Below are 10,782 nucleotides of genomic sequence, written 5' to 3' on the forward strand. Positions count from 1 at the left end.
TGATGATATTGAATCCACTTCTAGTAAATATTCATATTGTCTAAATTCCTAGTTTTGAATAATTTTTTTATTGTCTTTTCTCTTTCGAGGGAGTTTTTGTGGATTGAAAAAGTCATATCTTAACCAGAAAATACACAATAATCAATATGTCTTGGGATACCTATACGAAACATATTTGTTCATAGATTGAAAAATAAATCAATAAAAAATACTTTATTAATTCATGTCTGAGGAGAAAACATGACTTGTCTCTAGGTGGCTTATTTCATTGCTGGGCAATAACTATATTCTAAATAATTTTAAACAAATTATAAATGAACTATTTTTTCAAACTAAGGTTCAGTAACATGAGTTCATACCACAAATGTGTTTAAGATGCCTAATGATAATTATTGACTGAAATTATATGAAACAGATGAACGACAGATTTTCAACGACGGAAGTATTTCAGCTTTTTTTTATTTGTGTTTGATTGCAAATATATTCCATTAACATTTCAAGGTATGTGAAAGTGGTCTGTATGTACTACATCGCATATCAATCCATCAAAAGTGTATTACTGACTTGTATTTGTTCTACAGGAAAGTGTAAAGCCCGATCCAGACTCAGAGGAATATTCCTTTCATCAGTTTAGGGTGAATGGAAAGTTAACGTATTCCAGTGACACCATGTTAGAACAAAAGATTCAAGAACTATTGAACACAAACAAAATAAAAGCGTGCACCGGAAATAACGAAAAAAACCCGATATGTGTGACAGGGAACGGGACAGTTAGTACTAACATACAACTTGAGGAAAATATGAAAGGTTACATAAACATTCCATTAATGGTGAAGGATGCTGCAGGAAACAGTACGACAATGCTTAGGGTATGTGTAAAAATTGAGGATCAAAATTAGCTGAGGTTGTTAACATGGCTAGCTTTTTGTACAACCAATGGAGTCAATAATTATCGATTTATTCTTTATTCCCGTGTATGTATATTAACATGATGAATAAAAAATTAAAAGTTTTATAATGAAATGTGCATCTTTGCATCGGAATTAAACACATTTATTTTAAAACCAGTTGTTGGCATGACACGGGTTATGTTCTTCTCACATATTTTATGACGGTATAATACTAAACTCCTAACAGGAGGGATTGTGCCTGATATTCATATGATGAAGACATAATCTTTTAATCAGTTTAATTGAGGTCTGGAGCTGGCATGTCAGTAACTGCTAGTAGTCTGTTGTTATTTATGTATTATTGTCATTTTGTTTATTTTTTTTTATTTCCTATTCTGACATCGGACTCGGACTTCTCTTATACTGAGTTTTACTGTACGTACTGTTGTGTGTTTGTTTTTTCTACATTGGCTAGAGGTATAGGGGGAGGGTTGAGATCTCAAAAAACATGTTTAACCCCGCCGCATTTTTGCGCCTGTCCCAAGTCAGGAGCCTCTGGCCTTTGTTAGTCTTGTATCATTTTTAATTTTAGTTTCCTGTGTATAATTTGGAGTTTAGTATGACGTCCATTATCACTGAACTAGTATACATATTTGTTTAGGGGCCAGCTAAAGGACGCCTTCGGGTGCGGGAGTTTCTCGCTGCATTGAAGACCCATTGGTGGCCTTCGGCTGTTGTCTGCTCTATGGTCGGATTGTTGTCTCTTTGACACATTCCCCATTTCCATTCTCAGTATTATTTTATGATACTGATTCAGAATATTCTCTTAGCCACGATAACTCGTTTTTGTAAAAACCCAGTATAAGGACTAAGAGAACAATGACCAAAACAAATATGTGTTAGGTTAGATATATTGTATTTAGATAATAAGATTTCAAGTAATGTACAATAACTTAACTTAATAAGTGCAGGACCAGATGTTGTTTTAATCGTGGTTAGTTCCAACTGAATATTAAGAATTATACTGTCGATATTAGAGAAATATCATATTACACAAGATACAACAATAGAATTTGTTTTTAAATAATTGAAGGCGCTATAATAAGCTTTGTGTCTTTGGTGAGTCTTCAATTACTGTGAAGACAGAAAAAAATAGAGGACAGTTTTCAAATTTGACGCCATGATTGAATTTTGACCAATGAAGAATGGGGAACATGCAAACCACATATTAGCTTTCAAAAGTTTCATTAATTGATCAACGGAATTTCAAATCAGTTAATTATCAGGGGAAAAAAACATGGATTTTACCTAAAATCTGAATTGATTGATATTATGTATAATTCGAGATAGTTTAATGTCTGAATGTTTGAAAAGCGAAAATTTAACAATCGGTGGTGATATACACTTTTGACAAAAACACGTTATAACATCCAAAATAGATATCAGACAACCCAATTCAAGCAACATTTGGTTAAAACGAAAATTCAACTAGTCAGAAACGGTTGACCGTTTAGAGTTGATCTCAAATAGAATAACAGCATATAGTACTATTAGGTCATTTTTCATATAACGAAATATCAATTTCAGATTTACATCATCTCTGACTATCAGACTGGCTCGATATTAATTAATGGTAATAAAGAATATGTACAAGGCATTAAAGCGGATTTGATGAGGTATGTGAACCAAACATGCAGTGTTGTAATTCTTATATTTTCTGCATTTTTTAGTCAATAAAAGATTTAGAATTATACGATAGATACTGAGATGTTTATTTTCTACTTTCTGGATTGAACATGTAACGTGAAAACCACTTCTTATTTAGATTTGCCCATGAGGAGAAATTTATTTTTCGATATTGCTGATATAGAGGTACTTGAACAGGTCATTCATATATAGTTTTTAAGAATACCTTCAAAGTGTTAAAGGCAATCAATCATCTAATCAATTTATTTTGTTACCCTTTTTTCATAAATAAGGGAAAAACGTGTTTAGAAAATAGCATTATATTTAATAATTTTGTATCTCGTTTCGCTTATTCAGCGTAGCATTTGTACAATAATAGGGAAAAAAAGTTTCTAATATCCCAAAATTCTTCTTAATTAAAATTGTGTATTTTTTTATCCTCAAATTCATGTCTACTGATTTACTGACTAAAGATAACATGTCTCACGATACAAAATAAAGTTTTAATATATATATTTCAGAATTCTAACCGAGTTAACTGGGCAAAATTTTACAGCTGATGGTATTCGTCCCTTTAATACGGGAACTTTTCAAAGGTAAAAATCAGTGGTGAATCAAAATAATGTCTAATTACATGTAAGATGTCATTTTCTATTTGTGTTGATTTAATCCCACAGTCGTTATCTGTTATACACAGATTTAGCATGATCGATATTTAGACCAAACAAAACCACCGAGGCCTAAGGCTGTATTGTACTTGCTGTTAGGTGAGAATTTTTGTTCATATTAAAGGTTTTGTTGTGATTTACTCTGAGAAGAAGAACAACAATAAAAGCGATGTTCCTTTGCTTTTGGGTTTTTTTTTATCATGAGCATGTAGTTTATTTTGTATCATGAATTGATACACCATATCATTTCTTTCCATTCGAAGTTTTGATTTAGGAGTGCCAAATATTACTAGTGTATTGCTTTATGTGGACGAAGTAGTCAAGCGTTTTCACATAAACATACATCATATGGAAGTTTTGTAGCAAAAACAATAAGCATCATGGATAAATATTCTATGGTTTGATTTTTATTTTCTTCTTCTTTGACAATGGGGTATTTATGTAGAATGATTAACTGATAGATAAAAGAATTGAAATTTCGTACGCAAGACGCTCATTTCGGTCTGCAAAAATTAATCAGTAACGCTTGAACCAAAAAGTTAAAAAGGCCGAATAAAGTACGAAGTTGAAGACCATTGTAGTTGCAAAATTCAGAAAGGTTTTGTCATGTACAGCTAAGGCGATCTATTCCTGGAGCAGAAAATCCTCAGTATTTTGAACAATTTAAAGTTCTGTAATGAGTCAATTTCTACATATGGCAATATCAATGATTATTTATGTCAACAAGATTGTTTGTTTTTTTTGCTTTTATCTTATATGAGCAATTTATTCTATTTATACGTCATACTACCTTGAACGATAACGATGAACTAAAACGATCGTACAATCCACGAAAATCTCCCACCAGGATATAATAAAATTTAAGGGACTTGTTTACTGATCTGCGTTTTATTTATTTGAGTACTATGTTTATTTGTAAGCAGTGATAACCTTATAGTATGTTGGCTTAATGGTATAGAACAAACACTGTGTACTTTAAAAAAAAAAAGGTGCAGGTTGTTTTGTTGCATCGACAATGAATCAGTCAATGACATTTGAAAATATTCTTCCTACAATCTTTTCAGCACGTATCTAGATTTCCATGTTGCTGATCCTAAAACAGGAACAATTCTTAGCGCAAAAGACGCCATTCAGTAAGTCAACCATTTGATATAAAAGTTATATGAAACAAACATGAGAACAGGATAAACAGTTCTTATAAAACTTAATGGTGCTGTGTTCAGAAAACCACCAAAAAGCATAAATTGATTGTGTCAAGTAAAAGGACGTAATGTTCTCATTGTAAATTATTGGCTTAAGCACACACAAAACTCAACAATGTCAATAGAATTTGAGTTGTTGGAAACACAAATCAATTACAAAGTTTCAAAGTATTGAAAACCAAATACTCCAAATGTGGCAAAGGAAAACTACACATAGGGCTAAGACACTCTATGTCTCAAAATACACGTTATTAGTAACACATTCCGACCTTAAACAGAGAAAAGATCCAGTTTGAGAGTTGACCTTTGACATTATAATATATGTTTAATATATCTTTGTTACTATTCTCATTTTTTCGTTTTTCGTTTTTTATTTTGTTTGGGTTTTGTTTTTTCGTCTTTTTCAGTCGAATAGCAGGTGGAAATATTGCGGAGTCGTCTTAGATTTTTAGAACTTTGTAAATGAGATTTTACCCACAATATAAAGGAACTGTTTTCTTATAATAATGTTATGTTTTTTTTTATATAAGATAAGGAGGATAACGTTTTTTTATATATGTATTTATTTATTTTTAAATTCTGACATCAAACACAAAATAGAATATTAGAAAATGACAATACAAGAAATATGTAACACTGCTCAGTAAATTTCAATAAATTTGTTTGTTTTTTAATATTTTTCTAAAATATTAGTACTGTTGATAAAATAAATGATTATGGTTCCAACTCCCGAGGCAAAAGTTGTCACATAACTCATCATGTATTCAAGTTTTCTTTTTTAACCTTGACATTTGATCAAATTTGTAAAGCTTCACAATGCTTTCGATTTTTTTGGGTTTTTTTTTTTTTGCATTTTATGAAGTCGTTAGTGATCAGTTCAAGTATCCTCGATCTCTGTTCATTGGTTAGATTTTGATATTTGTCTCTTTTTCTTATTGGTACAACTATTTAATAATAAATTACAGCTATGTCGAATTTATAATGAAAAATTAAAAAGAATACAGATATTTGGGGTGTTCAGTGGTGGTTTGCGGAGTTCGTGGTGTTATAGACTCTCCTTTTCTGTTCGATGTAGATATTTGGTCTCTTATTCTCATTATTTGTAGAATTATTAACTTAAATATTATATCTAGGTCACATTTATAACGATATAAGAAAAAAAATGTATATTTTTGGTGTGTTCGTTGGTGTTCGGCGGTGTGCGGTGGTGTTCGGTGGTGAAAAGACCTACCGAGTCGTATGACTTTATATTTAAGTCCTTAATGATAATGTTGTCTATACTGAACAGGAACAGAAAAAACAACACAAACACGACTTGGGAACAATTTTTTTATAAATAAAAGTCCGCAAATATCAGATTGTTTAACATTGATTCAAAATGATGAAAACGGAAATTGACATGTCAACTGAAAGATTTGTTTATTTTCAAGTCAAATTATTTACAGAAATCAAACATAAAATGTATGAAATGTGTTGTTTTCTCTGAATTTGAATACTGGTATTCAGCAGTTATGAAAAATTGTTTTTCTTTTTCAGGTTATTCGACAAATATTCCAGCCAACTTGGAGTTATTTTAAAGCAGTATAGTATTTTAGCTGCTAAGGTACTTGTCAAATTGTACAAAAAAAACAGTGAAATTTCACGAACAATTGTTGCATCTTTGTATACATGATTATAAAGGCAAACGCAACTTCCTGTGTTGACCAAGTTCATTTTGTTTAAAGTTATGTTTTGTTCAGATTTAACCCTTTACATGATGTGCAGCCATAGGGTTTTCGTTATCAGGCCTGTCTCAGGCTATATAAACCAACGGAACTTGATACAGGCATTTTCTGAACTTCGGATAATGGCGAATTTAACCTGGTTTTATAGCTAGCTAAACTTCCTTATTCATAGTATTCTTTGTACAACCGGTCACATCAATGTTGTCTCGTTGATTAAAGGTTAATGAACGATTTGAAATGTTTTACCATATAAAAGTGCTAAGAAGACGTGTACATTGTATATAATTGAATAATTTAAATGGTTCCTTTGTTAAAAGCATGACTATTGTTCTTCAGACATATACAGAAACTCAAGCCCAGGATGATGAAGGCGGTATTAAAACCACATATATTATGATCGCTGTGATTGCACTTCTTGGAGCTACAAACTTGTTGATTGGTTTCTGCTTTTGTAGTAGCGCATCAAGGTACTGTTGGTTTAAATCCTTTCTTAGTACATTTTGTAAGACATGGAAACAGAACAGAAAGTAGTAGAATATTGATTAATAATTATGAAAAAGTCGAACTTGACTCAACAAGAAAGTAGTAGAATATTGATTAATAATTATGAAACAATTCGAACTTGAATTTAATAACTCATCAGTCCTTGAATAATTGGTATACAATGTTTTTACTAGAGACAGGCAAACATTAAATGAAGAAATGCAATTCATTTGTCCGAGTTTCGTTTTAAAAAATACTTTGAACGTTTTTGGAATTCGAGAAAGACATTAGATTTTATCTAAAGTTTAAAGAGAATTTTGTATATTGTATTCCCTCATAATAGAGGTTAAAATTTGAAAACATTGTACTCAGAAGCTTGCAGAAACTCGTTCTGAATATATTCTTCCTACAGTTTTCGATAAAACAGTATAAAACAAACACATTTTGACAAACCATTTTAAATTGCATATAATGGTTCAGTTTTCTTTACTGTGCATTCCAGAGTGATCCTTTAATTTTCAGTATAATTGAATTGAATATTGTTCTGTAAAGTAAATAATTATATAATTTGGTCATGTCTTCTTCAAACCCAAAGTCACATTTTTGTTTGACTTTTGTTACATAAGAAAAATAAATGCTATTGTTTACATTATTTAAGATACCAACACAAATTGAAAGCAGCTACAACAAAGTCAACAGGAGGTAAGTAAATTACGCCCTTACATAAACTGTATCCTAAATAGTTTAATTTAGCATTATATCCTCTGTTGTTTTTTGTTTGTTTTTTTTTTTGTGGAATTTGATACGATGGCATCCAAGTAATTTGACATTGCTCTTTCTGGTCGTTAGAATGACAATGTTTTCCATTGAAAGAAGATAGAAATGAATAAGCTAAACGGTCAATGAAAATGAAATAATTAGCGATTTTCATAAAAACAAAGTGTAAATGATTACCGGACGGATGTCCTTTTTTAGAAATTATACACAAACTAATATTGCAATTTCTACAAACAAAGTTGACTGAATTTGTTTGTTTTGTCCTTTAGTTTTTATGCACGTAAACGTTTAATTTTTACCATTCTAGACTTTTGGAATCGAGAGTTATCGATAAGTGGGTTTTTTTTTCTTTTATTCGGAAATTGGTAATAGGTTTTGTATATACTACACAATTTTAAATTACTACATTGACACTTTTTAGATCAGGACAAAGGTGGAACAGAGACTCACCCAGGAACGAATGTTTATGCTAGAAAGTACGTTGTCATTTAAAAATAAACGCTTTATTGATTATTTGGCTAGCCGCTTATCACTGCTTGTTAAAGTGATCGCACTTGGGGATTTTTCAGAAAAGATCTTAGATTTACTTTATGTGGCTATTCAGTAACAAACCATCGACCATTTAGAAATACAATGACAATGTTTATTGTTATTTCTTTTTAATAAACCACAACGTAGGGTGACTAGCCATACAAAAAAAAACACACTGCAGGGTGACTTGACATATAAATAGTGCAATACTGATATGCAACCTACATAATAAAAACCAATCTGGCTTTTATGATAAGAGTTCAAGTAGTGTGACAAAACGGTATGAAAGCACTGTTCAATTTGAATGAGCAGATAAGGTTACGAAAATATAGTACTAAAACCAAACAAAAGAATTCAAGCACCATCAAAGAATTTAAATCCAATTAACAATGAATTTGACTAAAACATCAATATGCCCATAGAATCGCATTAAAGTGCATGGTGTACCCTATATATAACAATATTTTAATTTCTAGAACACATGTCAGAAACCGACTGCCATAACATTCAATTGAAATATAAATATATATACTAAAATACTTTAGATTGATTTTCTATTTACAGCCAAAATCCATTACTGAATAAAGATGGTGAATATACCAATGTCGACTACGATCGATTTGCTGATTATGCAAGGTAAATGAATTATTTAAAAAAAGAAGATATGAGTACCTTGCAAATTCTGTGCCTGATATAATCCTAAAAAGTTACGGTCGAAACAACCATTAGGACCGCCAAAATTTAAATGGTTGAAAGCATGAACACTTAAATGGCCAAACTAAAACAGTCAAAACTCTCTTACGTCAACTTGTACAAATGCTGCTAAAAATATCTTAATGTAAATCATTTGCATCATGTTTTCATATTTTAACTGTTGACTTTATGTTTATGTTTAACCATAACTCATTAAAATGTTGATTTGAAAATATAACCTATGTAGGTTCACATAATATGATAAAAGGAAGAATGAAGTTAATACCCGCATGTCTAAGACATAAACCTTCAATTATTTTATAAAAAAAACTCCTATGATGGCTATAATGCAGATTACCTTAAAGTTTTATGACATAATGGTGTACACTTTTATTGTTCTAGTGTGGCTTCATTCGATTCTAATCAGTTTACAAAGAAAGAACCCGTACGTGGAGATGAGGAGAAAGGTGCTACTATGGACATGTACGATAATGAGAGGGAGTCACAGCAGGGTGAGAATGAGTCTCTTGCAATGGTTCTTGAACAGTACAAGAAGGAAAAGGCTGCTAGTTGTGAAAGTTTGGTTCCAAGCGAAATGCACAATGGTCATCTTCACTCTGATGATTTTACACATTCATTCGAAAATGATGGCTTTGAACTAAGCCTTGAAACGACCGAAGTTTAAGACAAGGTTCTGTTTTAATACAGTGCAGTGCATAATCAGTTATTTGCGAAAAACAATGCATCATTTAATGTAAAAAAATCGGTCTCGAATATACTTTTGTGGAAAAGAAATAATTTATTTAGCTACAGCTATAGATATCTGTCTCATTGATAAAACGTTATGTTCAAATATTGAATTCCAGTCACGCAGTCCAACCGTGTCAAACTTTTTTATGATATATATACAATAGTATACATCCGCAATGTAACATTGTAATGTGCAATGAGTTAAACGTGTATGCACCTTACTTTTTCAAAGACTATCGAATAGCAATTTTAGTATAATTATCAGCATCCACATAATTTGTTTGGCCAAGGGAAAAGTTTTAAAATGTGTTTATCCCCCATTTCCCAAGCCAGTGCATCAGTAGAAACCAAACTGTCAAATTAGTTATAATTGTCTTATTTAGAATAGAACAAATATATATTAGGGATTTTAGTAATTTTATGTTATTAATGAATAAAGAATTATAAGAGCAATTATTTGGATCTTAAATCACAAATAAAAGAGAATCTTACCTTCTATAGGTAAAATACTCTGACTTCGGCGTCATTAAATAATCATGATAATAGCTAATATATATTCAATAAAAGTTAGATAAAAATTCTTAGACTCTGAAAAAAACTTGCATGTGTATGGCATGTATATATTTGAATTCAAGTGCTGGTCACTCGAATGTCGAATGTATGTATTCTAATTTTCTATTCAAATTTGTAAATGCTCCAGCTGGATTGGGCAAACAATTTTATGCAGATAATGTATAGAAATTATATATTTCAATGTACATTTGCTGCATGTTGGTAATATTTTTCTTATCTTACAAGTTTTTATTCAGTCAAATATCATGCTAAAGGTCTGTCGTGTTGAAACAATAATTTTCATGAATGAAGTACAAATTCCAAATATCAATTGCTTAAAACGTGTAATAAAATAAACTGTCCATGGATCAGGCTAAGCAAGATTCATGCAACTAGTTATTGTAGTTCTCTATAATTGAAATATATGAAATATGAAAAGATGTTTTTCCTGTATTTTTAGAAGGATTTATTTGTATACAATACATCATCATTATTATAGCGTTAATTCCATGTACGTTTGTCTATTTCATGTTAAATAATTGTGATGGTGTTTGTTTGATTATTTTTATAAATAAAAGTACAAGATTTACATTTTTCTTTTTTTTTCGATGCTTTTGTTACATTTTTATCCTACATATTTTTTTTATAAGTTATGGTAGTATTATATGGCATGACAGGCTATGTCTAGTCATGACGACTAGCTAAGTCTGTCTCAACTACAGGATGGTTCAAACGTTTTGCAAAAGTGTTTCATGAATAAATCATAACAATATTCTATTATGGATTTTTGTATCAGACCATATCGATTTTGAATTTGACTACTGCT

At 30.8% G+C, this 10,782-nt stretch overlaps 1 protein-coding gene across 1 annotated transcript; it reads left to right on the forward strand.

Moving 5' to 3' along the window:
• The first annotated feature begins 585 nt into the window (after window positions 1-585).
• Window positions 586-10,527, forward strand: LOC127707889 (uncharacterized). Its single transcript, XM_052212646.1, has 10 exons — window positions 586-869; window positions 2,478-2,566; window positions 3,098-3,172; window positions 4,309-4,377; window positions 5,983-6,049; window positions 6,507-6,637; window positions 7,312-7,355; window positions 7,852-7,906; window positions 8,526-8,597; window positions 9,057-10,527. Exons 1-10 carry the CDS (start codon window positions 669-671, stop codon window positions 9,337-9,339), a joined length of 1,086 nt encoding a protein of 361 aa, XP_052068606.1. The 5' UTR covers window positions 586-668; the 3' UTR covers window positions 9,340-10,527.
• Window positions 10,528-10,782: the final 255 nt, after the last annotated feature.

This window comes from Mytilus californianus, unplaced genomic scaffold (genome assembly GCF_021869535.1).
Source record: "Mytilus californianus isolate M0D057914Y unplaced genomic scaffold, xbMytCali1.0.p SCAF_7, whole genome shotgun sequence".
NCBI classification, from domain to species: domain Eukaryota; kingdom Metazoa; phylum Mollusca; class Bivalvia; order Mytilida; family Mytilidae; genus Mytilus; species Mytilus californianus.